Here is a 20495-nt window from a genome sequence, read left to right on the forward strand (position 1 = left end):
TTACAGAATATCGTGTCAAATAATTCATAAAAAATTATTTAATTTATTTTTTAATTTTATCCACTCATTTTTATCACTTAATTATCTAATATTTCTCTAGCATTTTTCTTCTGTATAATTTTATCCATGGATATAACAAGTATTTTTACTTTCTTAAAGAAATTTAATGAATTTAATATTAAATAATTCAAAAGAAAAAGTTAAAAATAGAGAACTGAAATGTTGAACTTAAACTATTCTATCAAAAGTTTAGTTAGGAAATGTATTTTTTCTTCAAAAATATTGTGTATAATATTTAGAGTACTACAAATGTACTAAATTTGCAACTTTACAATTTATATAGAAGTGATAAAAAGAATTTTATTTCCATTTATAAATATCTTAATATATATTTTTTCTTACATTTGGGAATTGATAGGAATCTATCTGATTAATATTTCATACTACACAATTTCCAAATGTTGCACAACCTTTGAGTTTTAAAATGGGTACCTTTTATTATTTTGTAACCCTATAATCCATGACCATGATACTACTTCATGATAAGTATAGGACTGTGAGGGTGTTTTGCCTTTTTTCATTTATGTCTTATTTTTTAAAAACTACTACTGCCTAAAATTTTAAAAGAGGATTACATCATGTTTCAAATATATGCCTTTTTCCTGCTGAATGGCACTGTCTAGATGAAGCTGGGACACAGTCTGACATGAATTGGTAGCTATATTCCATAACATTCAAAGTCAAAATTTATGGAAGAATGGTTACAGGGTCTCAATTATCAGTGATAGACACATGAAGCTTATAGCATAACAGAGAAATATAATGAAAATTTTATTTGTAATTTCTGTTCAGAAATTTGATCCATTAAATTAATATACGAAAAATTCCAAACATGTTTCGAATCTTCCTTGTTTTTTAAACTCCCAAAAGTTTTTCAGTGTAGGAAAGTCATAATATTAATTTGTTGCTATAAAAAATATTTTAGTTGGAAAAAGTTTTTTTCCTCATCATTTCTGTAAATATCTTATTTTATTTGATCAAGATTTTTCCACGCTTCCACAGAATAACAAATTTGCACTCAAAAATATATCTTTTTTACATTAAGAAAATCTTTTTTTAATTGTAAAAAATAAAAGCTAAAGATCTGATAATATTAAGCAGTTCTCTTTGTGAAATTGCATGAAAAGAAAGAAAGAAACCTTAAGGATCCGGTTTTGCCCACCATTCCTACATTTATAAAATTTTTCTACACTCAAAATTGATTTTTTTTTTTTCCTTTTTAAAATATTTTTTTCAAACAGTTTTCTCGTTTTTTTTTTTTTTAAATTTATAATTTCTATATTCAGAATTTATCCATAACCGGCAAAAACTTTTTATTCAAAATTTAAATTTTCGTAGTAATTTCTTATTTATGATCTTGGTTACTTAATAAACCAAGAGTAGTAAAGAATGGAAAATACTTTTTACAATTAAAATTTTCCTTCAGTTTCAACAAAATAAAAAAGTTTATTGTCTTTTTCTCTCTAGCATTTGCTTTGCATTTCTTTATGAAGCATAATAGTTTTTAATTTTTAAAAATAACTACTTTAAAATAAGGGCAGATCAAAAATAAAATATGTTCTTCGTGAAAAAATAATTAATTAAAAAATACAGCTTTATAATCTTGTAACATTTCATACCTGTCACCTTTTTTACTATTTCACAAAACATTTTATTTTTTAAATGAATCAAGAGTAATGCATTAATTCATTATTCTTGTTTTAATAAAATCAATTTAAAGTTATCTTAATTAGTATAAAAAAATTTATTTAAGCAGTTTGATATTTCAATGAATGTCAATTAAGTTCTAGCATTCTAGTTCAACTTAACTTACTTCTTCTAAAAATTCTGTGTACAAATTACTATTAATATTCATTTCACTACCAGTAGAGAATATCCACAATGAAGAGCAAAAAAAAAGTAAACTGCTATGAAGATTTTCAAAGTTCTGTTCATGTGTCAATAATTAAAAATGTGTGAAAGAAATTTGTTGCAGAAAAAAATTATACAGCTAGCTTTTATCAATTAACTCCAAAACATTTTCAGAGAATTAAATAAAAGTGTCTGTAATGCATTTTTCACAATTAACAAAACACACTCAAATAGTTTATAACTTAACTAAATGAGATTGATCTTGATTTATAATTAAAAACATGTTTAGCAAACGAAATGGAATTTATAGTTAGAAACACTGTTTCTAAATAAATACCTAGGAATATATATTTGCAAAGATTTTTTTTATCAAAATGATTTTAAAAAATAATGTTATTTTACATACATTAAAAAAAATTACATCTAAGATACATAAAAATAAGAAAATTTGAAATATATTTTTGTAATAAAAATGTTTTTTTGATATGTAAACGTCAAAAAATGTCTTTTAAATATAGCCAAATATTTATCTAAAAGTAAGTTACTATCGTCTGAATGATGCAAACATTAAAATCATGTGAGGTTCCATAGTATTTTTCGCTTGAGAATAGAAATATAAATGAATCGGATTGAGTCTCTGAGTCTGCAACAGTGACTAAAATTGAACCCCACCCAATTCTTGAAACAAGTGTGATGGCGATCACTGGTTGTTGCAACAGAAGGAGGAAGAAAGAAGTGCACATGCGTTAACTCACGGCAGCATGAGATTTGTTGCTGTTTCAGTCAGTATGAAGGCTCCTTAACTCTGATAGTTTTATGCCCACAAATCAGACTTGAAGAAAGAAAAATTGATTTTTTTCACTGTTAAACTTCTTATGAAAGCCTAAGAGGCAGTAAAACAGGAACAGTAGTAAGAAGGAGGAAAATTTTGGGGGATTCTGCCCCTCATTTGGTATAAAAACATCTCATTTGTTATAAAAAAAAACTATGCTAAATTTAGCTTATAAATTGCAAAAATATTCATTGCAACACCAAAAGTTGAAAGTAAGGGCTGTTTTTTTATTCAAATAGAAATTACGAGATTAAGTCAGATTTTATTTCCATGAATATTTAAAGCAGACATTAAGTATTTTTCTTATATTCTGCAACAAGTGACCTAAAATATTACATTATCTAAAATGGACATTCTATTAACTTAAAATGGTAATTTAAAATTGAAATCCCTGAGGCAGAATTTTTTCGGGGTTTCTGCAACATACCTCTCTAATACTAATATGTTTCTGCAAGATACTTAAAAATAACAAATATACATGTTACTAATTTAAAGTAACAGAAGTGTTAACTTCAAAAAAGAAAAAAAAATAGAAAAATCAGATTAAAAAAATTTTTTTTTTGTAATTGAATATGTAATAATTTTTATTTAAATATTATGGCCGATATTCTCGCATTCGGGAGGAAGATAACACACCAATTTCTTCCTTTTTCGCATTTTGTAATTCATCATCACACTAAAAAAATTGTAAAATCTAGAGCAGTAACTACCGAAAAAAAAAAAAAAAATCGGCAGCCAAATCACGCGAATCAGACTCTTCAAAAAGGGGTTACTAAATGCGTGTTTCCATTTCGAGATTCTACTGTTGTGCTAAATAATATTAAAAATATTGGATTTTAAAAGTTATGCGGAAATCAGAAGTAATAATTGCATAAAAAATATAGAACAAAAATTTCTACAGAAAAGAAAACCAAATTTTCAACTTCATTATTCTTTATTATTCTGAAATGAAAATAGAAAAATCGCAGGCACTTTTTTTTCCACTCCTGATGCATGAGAAAGGCATCTTTTGAATATAATTCTGAAGAAAAGACAAAATCTTTCAAAAATTTCTGCAGAAAAGAAAAGCAAAATTTTTTTATTTCCTTTCTGCAAAAACTCGGTAGTGTTCTGCGACAATGTCGCCACAATTCTGCCATGGGGATTGGAATTATGATAGGTTATTTTAAAGGATAAACATTGCTGTAAAATGTCACATATCTGTGCTTAATTAATAGGCAAAAAATTTAAGTAAAATTATCATTTCATTGAATATTAAATAAAATTATCAAATAGTACGAAAAGTGCTAATATTTTTACTCTTCCATAATTTCATTTTAATTTTCCAGTTAATTAATTATGCATAAACAAAATATTACTATTATGTGGAAGAAAAAGGCTTAAAACTGTGGCAACTAATTTGTGGCTCGATTATATGTAGGCAAAATGAGGAAACAAGTTCACATCTGGGTGCCAAGAAATGCAGCCCTAATTACTCAGTTTGCTGCCCAGTCACTGTTGGTTTCCTCACCTTTAATAAGGGCCAGAAGCAGGCTCTATGAGGTCAGCTGCCATATGCTTAAGTTAGGTGTGGTGACTATCCATTGGCCTCTCCTGTTGGCTATTGTTTTGGCCGCCTGGACACGTTTTCAGTGTTTCAAGTAATGGCAGCCAGTTGAGTGTGGGAGAAAGATTTAATTATTTAAAAAATATTTGCTTATCTTCAGTAACTAATGAATGAAAGACATGTGCTACACATGACCTTGGGGATAAGTCACAAAGACTGGTTTATGATGAAAACATGTGTATAATGAAAAAAATAGTAAACGTTGGGCGAGGTTTTAGAATTTTTTTTTTTGCTCCAATACTGATTCAGCAATGATTTGTTCTCCTGAAGAAAAGGGGAAATTGAAGAAATGGGATTTTGTTTTTTATTCTTTTACATTTAGTAAAGTTTCGGATTTCACGTTATGAATAAAAACACATTGGTTTTGACAGTTATATGTCCAGTTTTTCTTATTTCTTTTCTATTGAAAGGAATAAAAAATAAACAAATCCAAACGATTCTTTTGAAATCGTGCGCTAGTTAAAATAGTATGTTCAGAAAAAAAAAAACTATCAGGGCAGAACAATAAAAATCAGGACAAAGACACAGAACAATAATGGATATTTTCAGAGCATATATATATATAATTAGTTGATAAAAACTTAAAAATGATTTTTTTACAGATCACTTAAGATTACCTTAAAAAATTCTTAAAAAATTTAACGCAAGAGAAATTTTCATAAATTCTATAATCAAGAATTTGTTCACAAAAAGATTTTAAAACATACCACGAGAGTGTTCTTCAGAACTTAGGTAATCAGCATGTTCCCAAAGGTCATGACTAAGATGCAGGTTGGCAAGGTACATACTTTGTTGCTGAAACATTTTGTACTTTTGTCGAGACACTGTAATGCTATCAGAAAACACATCAATTTGAGACTTTGTTTTCCCACTATTAGAGGGATAATTTGTACTCCAGCCCAATTCACTGCTACTATATCCACTGCTTTGAGAACTTACAGAAGCTACACTACCAGCAGGCGATGGTGTAAGAGAGCATGGCGATGCTTGATATGATGGAGAAACTTGAGAATGTTTAACATTCGATTTGAATGATTGAAGGTGTGGAGGTGATACCTCTTCAGGTAATGAATCATTTTCAAGCTAAATTAAAATTATAAAGAAAAAGTTTAGTTATCATGACAAAACAATTAGTAATTTTCAAAACAATTTTAAACTTACTTTATACTGGGAAAAAATAATAATAATCAACTTGTTTTTAAAGGAGTTACCCAGAACCAGGGTTCGCCAAGATGGGCTTAACCCCAAAAAAACTCAACAAGGTTTTCCAGATTGGGCCCACATGAAACACCCCATCTCTATAACCACCAAAGAAGAGCTTTTTCACATTTAATAATTTCATATCAATTTTCGTTGCTTCAAAATAGTTCTTTGAAATTATAAATTTTTAGTTTTATAAATTTTAACCTTGTAATTAATTATACAAAATTATATAAAGTAAAACATATTTCGGTAATCTAATTTTTGGAAATATAATTTAGTATAAATGAACTATTATGTGAAAAAAAATAAATAAAGTACACAATTAAAAAAACATATTGCTAAATATTAAAATGCTTTATTTAGCAAAAATACATTACTTATTAATAATATGTATACGCATTGTACTTATTGTATAATTTTTTCATATTGTGAACACTTAAGTGTTTGTTAAATGCATCAATGGATACACACATACATATATATATAAAGAAATTGTATGTAATAAGTATTTTATAAAATTAGACTAAAATATCACCATTTTATTTTAAAATTTCTTTAATAAAATGTACCTGTTTCCATCTACTGAAAGTTTTGGAAAAAAATCCTTGCTTAAAGATCAAATTTAGAATACTGATTTGAATATTCGTACATAATTATTATTTAAAGCATATTCGCATTTCAGTAAAATCTTAAATTATATATTTGGAATGCTTAGAAAACAAATGTTTTTCATTCATTTCAATAGTAAAAAGTATAATAGAGATAAAAGTTGATTATTTTTTAAGCATTGTAAGACGTATAAGGAATTCATATATCGAAATATACAAATGAATACACCATGTACTACAAGTGCTTTTCCTTTTATGAATGTATACAATACTTCTAGAAATTTCATTCCTGACTTTAAAGCAAATTATGTTTTTATCTATAATTTAAAACTAATTGAACAACATATTATGCTTTGCCTTTAACAAAGAATCATGTAACTTCATCATTATGTAAATCTTTATACATTTAAAAAGCAGAAAAATGATTGAAATATTTATTTTCGTAACCATTTTAATCAAGTAATTTGGTAATAATCAAGTAACATATTTTAAGTAAGTACAATATCTAATTTTTATGTTTAGTATAAATAAGTATGCATGTAGAATATATTTGAAAAGATCCACTTATCCTAAGGCAAAATTGGGTCTTTTAGTAAGAAAACCAACTTATCCTGAAGCAAAATTGGATTTTTTCAAGAAAAAATCCTCACAGGTAGGTTTTTTCCCCTTGAAAACCTGCATTTTTGCAAGCCCCGCTTAGAACTCTTCAAGAACATCTTGCACTCATTCAACATAATTTTATTTAAAAGATAACTGTTTATGAATTTGATAAATTCATAAGCATAAAAAATCAATATTTTTTTCTGGCTAATTCCAATAAAAGAATAGTTCTTACTCCTGTAAATTCTTAGAGCAAATAAGGTCTACAAACACAACAAATACACTAAATTTTGTAAGAATATGCTGAGTCATAACAAGATATTTCACTTTTTAGAGACAAGAGATTTTTCATGAAGCTGTTTACTTAAGCCCTTTATGATTGAATTTTTTAAAGTACAATTGTAAAAGTCTGCAAATAATGAAAGTAATACCATAAAACACTGAGCAATCATCCTGGAACAAATAAATGCTCACACTCTATTATTTTTCAGATCTTCATAAAGTGGAAATAGAAATGTAGTTTTTTTTTCATCCATCAACCTTTGCATTAACATTTATTTAACTAGGGGAAAAAAACGTGTGTGGTATATTACAATCCCAGTCTCAACAAAATGGAATATTTAAATTTGTGAATCAAAATCCCTTACAACATTGTGACGGCAAGTCTTCGATTAAAGCCCCAGGTATGTTTCCCAGACTGTCGTCAATGGCCCATTGAGCAGTTCTGCTGTAACACAAATGAAGTACTACTACTAAGGTAATTTTAAATTATCAGGCATGACTACAAATAATATCAGTCATCATATTTAAAAAATAGCAATTGTAACTTTTCTTAATTGAAAACTTCTCTCACAGGTTAAATTTTCAGTCAGTAATACTTTTTTCTTTCTAGGTTTTGCTGTGATAGTAATTTTAAAACAGACATTTTAAATTTATAACTTTTTATTCAAAACAAGTGAAAAAAAAGTAAACTTGGGATTTAAAACTATCATCAATAAAGATAATTTTATGATCTTACACGTTGCTGCGTATACTAACATATATTATAGGTTAAAAGCAAACAAAAGAATAATGAATAGAGAAAAATCTCAACATTTCCTTCAATTCATGAATATTTATTATGGATTAAGGTAAATGTATGCTATTATTTGCTTCCAGAAGATATCGTTTCGCTTTTATCAAAGACAAATATATTAATTACAAGAACACACACACACAAATTTGCTGTATATGTTATTCATGCAAGTAGGGAATAAGTAATAAGTTTGGTTAAGAGTAAAGATTATGTTTAAGGTATTATGAAAATAATTAATGAACTTTGACAACAAATATTTTTCATAATACTGACTTTAACGTAGGTACTGATGTTGCGATGGAGGTATCGTACTTCATCTCTTCTCAACTGATACATTTTTAAATACAGCAGAGATTGGCACCTAAGGCTTGAATATAAGAGAACAATTAATAGATAAACATATATTTAACAATTATCATTAAAAATTATTTGGTTTTGTTATTAGAGATAAAATTAAAATCTGTAACAAACTTTCAAAATAAAAATATACCTGGCATTTTATTTTGTTAATAGAAACAATATTCAATTTGTTTGAAATAGGTATTTGACCTGAGTGTTTAAAACAATACACATTGCCACAAATTAAAAGTCTGTTAACCTTGGTCAAAAACTGCAAAATATTTTAAACCAATATAGAAAAAAAGCTGTTTAAAATTTGGATGGAGATCTCTAGAATAAATATGGCACGAATATTTGGTCATAGTCAAGTATTCAACTTATTTAAAGAATATCTGGTTGCGATTAAAAATCAGATCCACCATTAATGTCTGACTAGGCGGAGTTATTTTTTAAAATATTTATTTCTACTTTAAAAATTTCTAATTCAACAATTTCTAATGATTATCGTAATGCGATTTTTAATGCACATTTTTATTTTTATGTCTAAAGCAATGGTAACATTTATGATGTCTATTTTTTCTCAAATTTATGAACTTAATCTAAAACGATTTTCACTATCACTTTTGAATAAATAAACATATATATCAAGACATGATAATCATACAATGTTGTGTTTAAGCTCTTACACAATATAAAGTACATTTCTGCCAATTCAATTTTCATTTTTTTTAATTATTCTTAGAGAGATTAAAAATTTGTAGGTGTATATTCCGCAATTCCCTTTACTTCTTACAGTTGACATTTAGGTGTTTTCATTATTTTATTAATACATTTCATTCATTTGAAACTTAAAATTTGAGCTTATAATATTTTTCTTGTTTAATCAGAACAATGGAGAAGTTATGCACACAATAATTGACTTTAAAGCAGGAGATAAGAAAAATTACTACAAAGTATATTTTGACATAGGTTCATTCAAAATTACAATAGAACATTGTAATTCCATATAAAACAAAACTCACAGCTGAAATTTTCACAATTTGTCAAACATAACAAAATCATGCTGGCTGTAGGTATTCCTAAATCTACATCGTACAAAATAAAAAATGGACCTCCAGTTAAGCCAAGGGATGACGGCATAAAAGTTCAATGTCGGGCATTCATCGGGAGTGGTAACAAACCACGCTTGTGAGACAATGTTTTCCTCACGGGAAAAGCCAGTTACTATTCAACTTGAAATTTTTTTTATTTTTTTACAAGATATTTTTTTATTATTTTTTAATGTTCTGGTACAACATTAATTTTTAAAAAATTAAGACGTGGAGAAAATAATATGTTTAGCTTGCAGAATATATTGTTTTTATTGAATTTAGTGTGTTACTTTAAGTAGTATTTGCTCAAAGTGTACCTACAAAATGACAAAATCAGAATAACCAATAAAACCTTGGATAAGTATTGTTTAATATATTTTCATTAAGGAAAAGAAAACCGTTTCAGGTGATTATATATCAATAATTTTTAATAATTACAGTGGCTCCCAAAAGTGCTCACTCACTTATAACTTATATTGAAATAGGAAATAAAAATTCAATAATTAAAATGAATATTTCACAATGGGTATTTGATAATAAGATGTATAATCTATTCTTAGCAAAACTGCACGGAATATTTTAAAAACAAAGCAAAAGTTAATTTTTTAATCAAATAGTAACAAAAATGTTACCCCACGAAAGTCATCGTACATTTAAATGTTTTGGATCTCAGAATTAAAATTATCGTCAATTGCTTTTTTTATTTAATTATTTTTCATTTAATTTTTTATTTCTTTATTAGCAATTTAGTATCAAACCTATAATAGCAAAATTATATTTTAATTTTTGCTTGCTAACTCCGTAATATTTTATTTTATCATTTAAAAATGACTTGTGGTCGTAATAAAATAGACCAAATTTGATTATTTGTCTTCATAAGAGGTAAATCAGTAATGAATATGTTAAATTAGTTTACTGTATTCAATTGAACTGTGCAATATGTGATAAAATGCTTAAAAGAAGGACTTCATATCAGAGATTAAAATTATAAATTTTGTGGAAAAATTCATAAATTTGCAATTGAGTGTTGTAAAAGTTTCTGTAAAAATTTTAAAAAAATATTCTGCACGAATTTCACCTGACAAAAAAAAAACTAGTTACACGTATTTTCAACCTTTAAAAGCTATTGTAGATGCTAAAGGAAACTCCACTAAATGTTAATTTAACGAAAAATTAGATTTACTAATAGACTGAGTTTTTTCTTTAAAAGTGTATGATGACTTTTGTGGGATAAAGTTTTTGTCACTTTTTGATGATTGATTCCTTAAAAATAAACTTTTCCTTTGTTTTTAAAATATTTCATATTGTCATTTAAAATATTTCAGTTTTGTTAAGATTAGAACACATTTTTTATCATTAAATATACATTCTGAAACATTCATTTTAATTAATGGATAGTCTTATTTCATTGAAAGTCATAAGTGTATCAACACTTTTGTGAATCACTGTAATTACATTTCAATATAAAGCTGTACTGTATACTGCATTATACTGTATTTCATCTTACCAGTGCTTTTTATAAAATTCACTGATCATATTTTCCTTAAACCAATATCTCAAGTCAAATTTTTAAATAATGGTATTTTGAAATAGCATTTTTATTTTAAGAGATTCAGTATAAAAAAATAAATGTCAGAAATGTAAAATTGTCTAATTTTTAGTTCTATACTCTATAGAAGAAAAAAAATAGATAAAATTCCTTAAAATTTATACTTTTTTGATTTTTTTTCTTATTTGAAATTAAAACATTTAAAGAATTCCAATCTAAACACACAGTTTTTTAGTTTAGCATAGTTAATTGTTTTTGTTTGAACAACTGGAATCTTGTACAGTGCAGAACTAAAACACTAAGTTTCGTTTTCCTTCTCCTGACTAAACACATATGAATAAAAAAAATTATATTTTATGTATATACATCATTTAATATGTTTCCTATATATTCCTTAGTCATTGTCAGCTTTTTTAGGTAAAAAGAGGAATAGTTTTGAAATATCATCTCTGGAATGCAAGCAACATTTACGAACTTTCGATATTGTGATAACTATACAATTCGAATTTTGAATCAAAAAACTAATATTTACCAACAAAACCGTAAAATTTGATATTAATATATAGTTAGTTCTAAAAAAAACTTTTTTCAAAATAAAAATATACTATAAAAGGTTAAAATGAAATAGAAAAAATTAGCATTAATGCAAGAATTGTAACAATTTGTCGACAAACATTGCTGTTAGTGATGGGGGAAAATGCGTGATTGGTTGGTTTGCTGAGAAAAAATAATTTACAGATTTCTTTGAATGGGAGTTCAAAAGCTTTCAGAAAAAGAGTGCAATATAAAATCTATTATTATTAAATTATAACCAACTAATTTTTAGAGAATTTAATAAAGTTAAAAATACAAAAACATTTTGACTCATTTTGTCAAATTAGAAAAAAATTACCACTCTCAATTGCGAGCAAACTTGAATCATTGTGTGAACACGGACAGAATTTAAAAACCGAATTCTAACCCTGTCTTCCACCATAATCGTTGCCTTTCCTAAATTGCACAGTCTGCATAGAGATCAAAGACATTTGCATGGGAGAATTTTATGTTGTATTCTAGTTTAACAGGGTATTAATGGAGAAAATTTTGATGAAAGCAAAGTAAGTTGATGATATTTTAACTGTTTGGAGATACATTTCCGTCTAAAAAATGTGGGTATAATGGATGAAACAATTTAAATTAAGAAAATTAGCAAATAATTTAAATTAGTGAAATTGAAAAAATATATAAGAAAAAATTTCCAATTTTTCTTTAAAATTCCCAGGTTTTTATCGATATTTCCCTGATTTTTCCAAGTTTTTTCCAGTATAAAAAAAATTCCCTGATAATTCCAGGTTTTCCAGGTGGGTGGCCACCCTGAAGAAGCAGCTATACCAATAGTCTATGAATCCAAAAGGGTCCAGGCAACTCAGTAGCAGTTCACAAGAAAAATTTAGGTTAAAGCTCAGCAAAGGTTGGGATGGTCACTATCCACGACGCATCTCAGATTACAGAGATTGCGGATAAGACTTGAAATCACGCGGAAATGACACAAGTGTTTTGGGAGACAGTCATGGCCAGTGGCGAGTCTACAATAAGCTATCATTTTACATCTGGGCCATTTTGAGACTGGAGATAATTTGTCCTTCCAAGACTTTTGAGTTGTCCTAAGAGCGAGGTTCTTTTTCTGAATTCCTCAAATGTGGTATTTTTGATTAATCGTTTTAATGTTCTAAAAGATATACTGGAAAGAGAGATTTGTAAAATCATGACACTCTTTTTCGCCAAGGGATAGGCTATCTCATTGCCATGGATTCCATAATGAACAAGGATCCATAGTAAAACAATGTCTTTTTTGTGGACAGATAAGCTTTGTAACAATCTCAGAGATTCCAGCTTCGGAGAAATAATTATTAAAAATAGTTTTTTCTCCGAAATTATCTAATGAAAAACAATTTTACAATTAAGTGTTTAAATATTTGATTTGCTTAAGAAATTCTCAGGATATGATGAAATATGTAAAAAAGTGAAATTAACATTAAGGGGTCCAAACTTTAGATCACTCTCCTGCCTGAACTATTGGGACCATATTTTCCAGATTGGTTTGATATTTAGATAGTAAAAAAAACTAATCTGCCAAAAAAGGTATTTTTATTCAGAGACAGTTCATTTTTGTAACTATAACCTGCACTAATTAATAAGAATCTTTGAAGTCACCTTTTTGAACCATTAAGATGGGTACTTAGAAAAAATCCAATCATTGGAACAAAAATTATTCAGGATGATGTCTTTTTTTTTCGTAGACTCTATAAGGAAAATACTATTGGCTTGTGAAATTATAAAATTTTTTTTCTTCAAATGTCTAAACAAGCACGAGTGACAATAATTGGGAAAAAATGTTTTAATGCTTAGGTATATAAAACACAATTTTTAAAAAAAATTATACTTATGTGACCAGGGAAGTAAAAATGAGGGGACATAGCTTATGTTAATGTTATTTTAAAATGAAATATGTAATTACTTTTTTAATCAGTGTTTGAATTACATTAGTATAGAATAAAAAGTAAAAATTAATTAACATGGTAAGCTGAATGGCAAAATATTATAAAATAAATATATATAAAATAAATGAAGTTTTTACTTAGATGTATAATATGATGTTAAAAAATAAAGCAAATTTTAAAAAATTGCAAAGAATAATATATATATATACCTCAAAACAGTTAGCTTGTTGTCAATGTTTCTACAAGATGAGTTGTGAAGTTTTTGAAATTTTGATGAAATGAACCTAAATAGAGTAAACAAATCATATGTAATAAGTATTTTGGACACAAAAATTTATGAGTCAGTTTGGAAAAATAAAAAAAGTTTATATGATACACTTCATTATAAGAAAAACAATTGTGTTTCTTAGATTGTAAAACTATCAGAAAATAATTTTAGTATAAAGCACAGTTTAGGTTTATAGATCTTGTCTATATAAATTTTATCTACATATTTATCAATGAAAAATGAGTATAAAACAATATTTAGTTTAGGTTACATCAAAACAATGACATATTTAATGAATATTCCAATGTTTTCTTGTCTAATAGCGTGTACTTTTGTTTAGGTAGTTCTTATTTACTATTTAGAATAGATAAATCATCTGAATAAATTATAGAAGTTCGACAGTAATTCACTTAACATTACCTGATGAGAGTTAATGTTTCTTTATACATGGTGTGCACTCGATCGGTATCAATATAACTATGTTCCATTGCATTGCCTGTTAAAATAAAATACAAAACTGCTTCCAAATACTTCATAGCTTGAACCATTCTATCAATCTAAGGAGTGAAATAAGTAAAAAATGCATTAATGATGCAATAAAAAATACAAAATGCATTTTTTATATCAGGTTTAGAAAAATCATTTAAAGATGAGAAGTGAAAGAAAATCCGAAAAATAAGTTACTTAGAAAATTTAAAGCAGTATGACTCTATCATAAGAGTTTTAGGTTTTCATAATCATCGAATAAAGAAATCTTACTAGAGTAAGTTAAACTTAGTTAAAGTATACTACTTTTTATACAATGAGTTTAATACTAGAAAGTCAGAGTCAACAAAATTATCACATGATTAAAAGTACAACATGGTTTTATTTAAAAGAAATAGTCAAATTGTTTAAAGACCATCGGTTCTTTTCTTTTTTTGTTACAAATATGCTATGAACATATTTTGTAAAAAGTGACTAAGTAATAATAAGAAAATGAAACTTAAAACTTACTTCTTTATCGGCTTGATGCTTTAACTTTTTTGCTTCATTGAGGTAGTACTCAGATGAGTATTGTCTGTAAATTTTAAACAAGATAAGTTAGTTTTAATAAACAATTAATTAAGACTTAAAGAAACTGTTAAAATGATTTTAAACAGAGAACTCTGACGTAATTTAAAGGTAGGGCATTCTAATTTTCATCATTTAAATCTTAATTAAAAAACATAATTTCAAGATCAATACTTCAATTATTTATTTAATTATTAAAAATAAAAATATATTTGTAAGCTTTGAAGCTTATGTGCTAAATACTTAAAAACCAAAATTAATGGATAAATACTTAAGGACTTTTTTAACTTAATTGTTTAATTTAGAAATATATCATGTATCCAACTATCAAATAAAACATGTCAAGTTCCTGATCTTTTTATTTTTAAAAAGCTGGCTTTTAAAATCTTTGCAGTTTTATTCATCACATTTTTGAAAGAAAAACAACCAGTTTTAAGTCCCATCCTATTTGGTTTTTCATTGTGATGTGCTTTTCATGGTCTGTAAAGTCAAACTGTTTAAAACAAAAAAGACAATGGTTATGTAGGGAACACCCAGAAAAAGCATTTGAGTAATAACTTTTTGACACAGGATGACAATCATATCAAATCCATCACTCCACAAATTCATATAGTTTTGTTGATCATTTTTTCAGCGTAACGTTAAGAACAAGTTTTCATGTGTTTTTCAAATACAAATGTCTTATGTGACAAAAATTTTCCAATTACAAAGTTAAGTAATCACTTTTTGACAATATATTATGATTATATGATGCAATTATGCTTTTGAAAAAATTATATTGATCCCCTTCAGAATCATGTTTTGGATATTTATAATGATTTCTATATTCGTGATCAATTGGTTTTTACATCATAAAATAACCAATCTTTGGTGACTAATTTAAATCTAAAGATGGGAGACTATGATATTTGGTGCTAAAAATATACAATTAATGAATTAGATTATACTAAAATTAGCAACGTATACACTCAGAAACAGTATTTACATAGAGACTCAAATTATTTGAAGCAGTACAAATTATTTTTTTAGAGATAGTCAATTAAAATACAATATTTTAAAAAAGAATTTTTTTTAATATAAAAATTATTAGATCTTAAGAACTTAACCATTCCTTTAAATGGCCTTATATGTATCTGTTTAAATTACGGGTGTTTAGTAGTCCATAACATTCTTTATTAAAATATTAATAAATTACTCTCGCTTCAACTAGGTAAAAATTTATTGAAACTATGTAAAATCTATAGTAGTTAGAGTCTCTGTTTACTGTATGGAGATTAAAGGTACCTGCAATTTTTTTTTATAGATCACTACTGCAAAAAAGATAATCAAAATAACAGTTTAAGCAATTGCCAATGCAATTGATACTTTGGCATGATTGTAATTTAAACTAGAAGCAAAACACAGATGATGATGAAATCCTTTTTATAAGGATCTGTTGAAATCAAAAACATAACTTCATACAATCAAAAATAAATTTGAATTAGTGAAAAGAAAAGTTACTTTTTCAGCTCAGAGTCTTGCCAAAATCTGTGATTACCAAGATTATATGTAACTTGATTTTTGAACAAAGCGTTTCCATTGTTGAAAGTGAGATCAGTGCTACTAACATGTGACCATTGATAATTTTTTAACTTATTCCATCTATCCTAAAAATAAAAAGACATACACAATATATATTTAATTCCGCAACCAAGAAAAAAAATTCATTTGCTTTTACAGAATTTTTGAATGAATTGGCACATATGTTAAAAATAATAGAAATCAAAATATATTGAAATAATAATTTATAAAACTTAATTTAAGGCCCCACTCATAAACTTAAGGAAGTCAAACAAATTAATATAAAAAGTTATTTGCGTTATATTAACATATCAGAAAATATATATATTAGACACTAAGTTGACATGGCATAAGAAAATTAACATTAAAATGATAACTTAATGGTTTGATAGTTTGCTATTGAATGAAAATTTTCCTCCTAACGTGCAGTTTTTTTTACACATTTTACATTAAATTAAAGGAAAAAATGTTAAATAATAAATTATTATTTTTATAAACAAAGCATTCATAAAACTTAAAGGGAGAACGAAAACAAATGCTTTATAACTAATAATTTTTTCTCATCAGTTATTATTTTGATTAAATTGTTATTTCGATTTTTGATATACAGAATTGTTTTTACAGTCTTTCTTGAAATTTGGGATACCGAGATTTGACTGTAGTATAAGATGGGTCTGTATCTAATACTTAAAATAAATACAGCTTGAAATGGATGAATACATTTTGCGTCAATTTCCAGCACGTAAAGAAGCAAAACCTCAAAAATTTGTAAACCCTCCCTAAAATAATGAAAAATAACTAAAGGATTTTTTTTTTTTAAATCTAGAAAGCATCATTTTAAACTGAATTTTGCAACAAAATATAAGCTCATATTCCTTTAGAAGAAAATAAATCAAATATCAATTTTCCTAGTAGTTCCTCTCATATCAGTGAGAAATGTACAATCTCACATAAGAAATAATCATTTCTTCAAATTTAGTTCCTGCTGAATTTTAACTCATCTGCAAACTTGTATTCATCTTCAGACTTGCATCAATATGCAGATTCGTATCCATTCGAGGATTAGTCTTAAGCTAGCTCCTTTTTGGAACTCAGTTCCAAATACAGTTATTGATACAGATTCCATTTGATGTTTTCCCAGACTTTCTATACAATTACACTTCTGTCTGAAGTCAAATAATATATTTATTACTTTTTTTCTTCAACTTACTGGTCAGTTGATAGAAGTTTGTTCGTGCAAGAGTCAGAAATGATTATGAAGCACCAGTCACTAGGTTTAAATTGGCCTTCAGGTCAAATGAATTTTTTTTTTCTTTTTTCTTCATCTTGCAAAATTATAAAAGAATTTCAACAAATATTTATAGCAAAACTAATTATATTTATTTAAAAAAATTTCTTTTATTATAATTTTCTCATGAACTTTTTCTAAATATTTTGACAAAAATTACAAACTATTAGCTATGTTTTAAAGGTTAAATTATGAAGATGAGAAATTTTTTATTAACTGCATTTAAATGATTTTTACAATAATTTGGAGGATAATTCCTTTTATTTTGATTCCCAAAATAGTTTATATGAGCTGGCTAAGTATTTAGATTCTTTTGAAATCTGACTTGTTATTAAGATATAAATAAACAAAAAATATTTTGTTCATTATTTAATTCAGTTTATTATTTAGCCATAATTAATATATGGATTCACGAATTTGAGACCAAGAATAGCAAATCTGCAAAGACCAAAATTGTGATGGCATGTCTTCGGATCATCCTTAGTGATGTTTCTCAGACCGTCGCCACTAGCTAACAGTAAGCGCCGCCAATAGTAAATAAACTACTACTAAATAAAATATCCTTGGTCTCCAAGGATATTTTATATTTTTATGGCTTTATTGAAAGAAACGGTAATGAAAGTGTGTTTCTTTTTTTAAAACAAATATTATTAATTTTGTATAAGATTTAAAGCAACTACTGAAAATTATGTTAAAACAATGGAATTTTCACTTTATAATAATTTTTCATCCCCCATATAAATTAAGATTGATCTGCATCTGATACTAAAAGAATTAGGTTGTTCTTTAATAATTGATACTCAGTTGTATCAGTTTGTTACTGATTCCAAGAAATTGGTACTTACATATCTCTAGTATATAGTGTACATAGAATTTGAATTCACTAATAAATGATGTTTAATAAATTTCATACAAACTTTCTTGAAGCTTGCTCTCTACAGAAACTTTATGGGCATCTTACTTTAAGATTTTTTTTTTTTTTTGCATTAAATACATAAATTTTGCAGTATCTACATGCTTTTATAATTTTGGCCAAGAAATAGTGCTTAATATGACATTAGTTAACATTTTAAAAATTGTTTTTATTTTCGTGAAAATAACAATGAGCAAAAATTTAATTTTGGCCTTTAGAATCAAAATTTTTATGCCCTGATTTAAAAAACATTTAAAATTTTGCTAATATAACATCATTTTGCAAAAATACAACAAATTTTTCCAGTTATCAGCTAATGTCCGTGTCATTTTTGTTTCATTAAGGTAACAAAGTTAAGAAGGTAATTGTTTTCTCTTTTTTGCATTAAATACATTTCAATTTTGCAGTATCTACATGCTTTCATGATTTTGATCACCAAAAAGTTCTTTATACGACATTATATTTTGTGAAAATAATGGTGAGCAAAACTCTAACTCTGCCATTTAGAATCAAAATTTTTTTTGCCCTGATTTAGGTATATTTAAAATTTTTTCAGCATCATTTCGTAAAAATAAATTTTTTTTTCTCCAATTATCAGTTAATGATTGTGTCATTAAGGTAACAATTAATTATTTCATACAAAAGCAAACTCTCTACGTCATACAAATACAAACTCAAGTCATGGGAATTTAATATAAATCTCTCAATTTAATTTATTTAGTTACGCTTAAAAATATTAACTATTTCATTCAAGATATTTTTAAAAAAAATATTACTGTGTTAATTCTACAATTTTCAGTATTGAACCTTTACAGTGACTTAGACTATTTTAATTAAAGAGAAAGTATATGTAAAGATATTACTTACATCGGTAGACAAACCGGAATCAGCAAGTTCAAGCTTCACTTTATTAATGATTGTATTGTGAGGGAAAACAATGCTTTGTTTAGAATTCTCATCTGTGCAATCAGAAATATAATCTGTGCTAGCTGAGCAAAGTTTAGGTAACTGTGCGTTATTACTTTCAAATTCAATTTTATTCAATTCATTTTCTTTTAGCGTGACTTCAAATGGAAATGCAGGTTTCAATTTAGGACAACAATCATCTCTATTTTCATCTATTAAGTTGGGACATGAAGAATCTTCAATTTCAGAGCTATGAAATAAAATTGGAAATTTAAAAATAAAAAAAGGATGAGATAAAAACAAAACATCAATACAATTTAAATTTATCATTTACAATTTCAAAGTAAGTTTTATGTTAGTCCATAATTTCAAGAAGCCACATAACTGAATTTTTATCAATGCTGTATACCAGACATGAGATTGCTGGAAGAAGAAATAATTTAATAATCTTTCTTTTAGCACTTAATTTTTTTCTTTTTGTACATAGAAGATAAATAAGAGACTCATTTTTATGCACAAAAGTAAAAATTCATAAAATTTAAGGGGAATTTTTTTTATCTAATGATTCTTTTTATCAACATATAAAAGAATACATCGATTGAAAAAAATTACATATTTTTCCTTCTCTGCACTTTACAAATTTTCATTGCATAAAAAAAAGAAAAAAGATTTTAAAAACCTTGAAATCAACAGCAATAACTGGAAAAGTTCGATTACAAAAAAAATTTCTATTTCTGATGAAATCACACGAATTGTATGCGCCAAACAGGGGTTAATTAAATGTATGTATCGATAATCATTTGCTATAAATATCATCATATTAAAAGTAACAAGATTGTAAAAAAGAATCCAAAAATCAATAGTGTTAACTGACAAAAATCTTATTGAAAAAATTATAGCATCAATGTCTTATGTCAATAATGTTTGAGTATGAAAAGACAAACATTGTTGACTGATTACCTGTCAACAATGTGTTGAGAATTTGGACCATTTTTATAAAAATTGAAGTGCTAAATATGATCATTTCAAGAACATATGCTCAAAGACTTTTTATAGATTTTTATTTATAATATTTATTGTTTACTGATGAATGAATTTACCTAATTTTTGGTAAAATAAAACATTTGTGTATCAGTACATTGTCAGTGGTCAAGTCTGTCAATATACTGATACACAAATTTGTTAACCAAAATTATGGTTAAACTATTTACAG

At 26.3% G+C, this 20495-nt stretch overlaps 1 protein-coding gene across 2 annotated transcripts in view; it reads right to left on the reverse strand.

The window, feature by feature from the left end:
• Positions 1–20495, reverse strand: part of LOC107437342 (putative uncharacterized protein DDB_G0282499) — a 63638-nt gene that overhangs the window by 13182 nt on the left and 29961 nt on the right. For both annotated transcript variants that reach the window (XM_016049308.3, XM_043040625.2), the window contains 7 exons: positions 19244–19532; positions 16116–16261; positions 14559–14622; positions 13983–14119; positions 13504–13578; positions 8109–8202; positions 5057–5432 (listed from right to left, as the gene is read on the reverse strand). In XM_016049308.3, the coding sequence (XP_015904794.1) occupies positions 5057–5432; positions 8109–8202; positions 13504–13578; positions 13983–14119; positions 14559–14622; positions 16116–16261; positions 19244–19532 (1181 nt within the window). The remainder of the gene's footprint in view (positions 1–5056; positions 5433–8108; positions 8203–13503; positions 13579–13982; positions 14120–14558; positions 14623–16115; positions 16262–19243; positions 19533–20495) is intronic.

Source organism: Parasteatoda tepidariorum, chromosome X1, assembly GCF_043381705.1.
Source record: "Parasteatoda tepidariorum isolate YZ-2023 chromosome X1, CAS_Ptep_4.0, whole genome shotgun sequence".
Taxonomy (NCBI): Eukaryota; Metazoa; Arthropoda; class Arachnida; order Araneae; family Theridiidae; genus Parasteatoda; species Parasteatoda tepidariorum.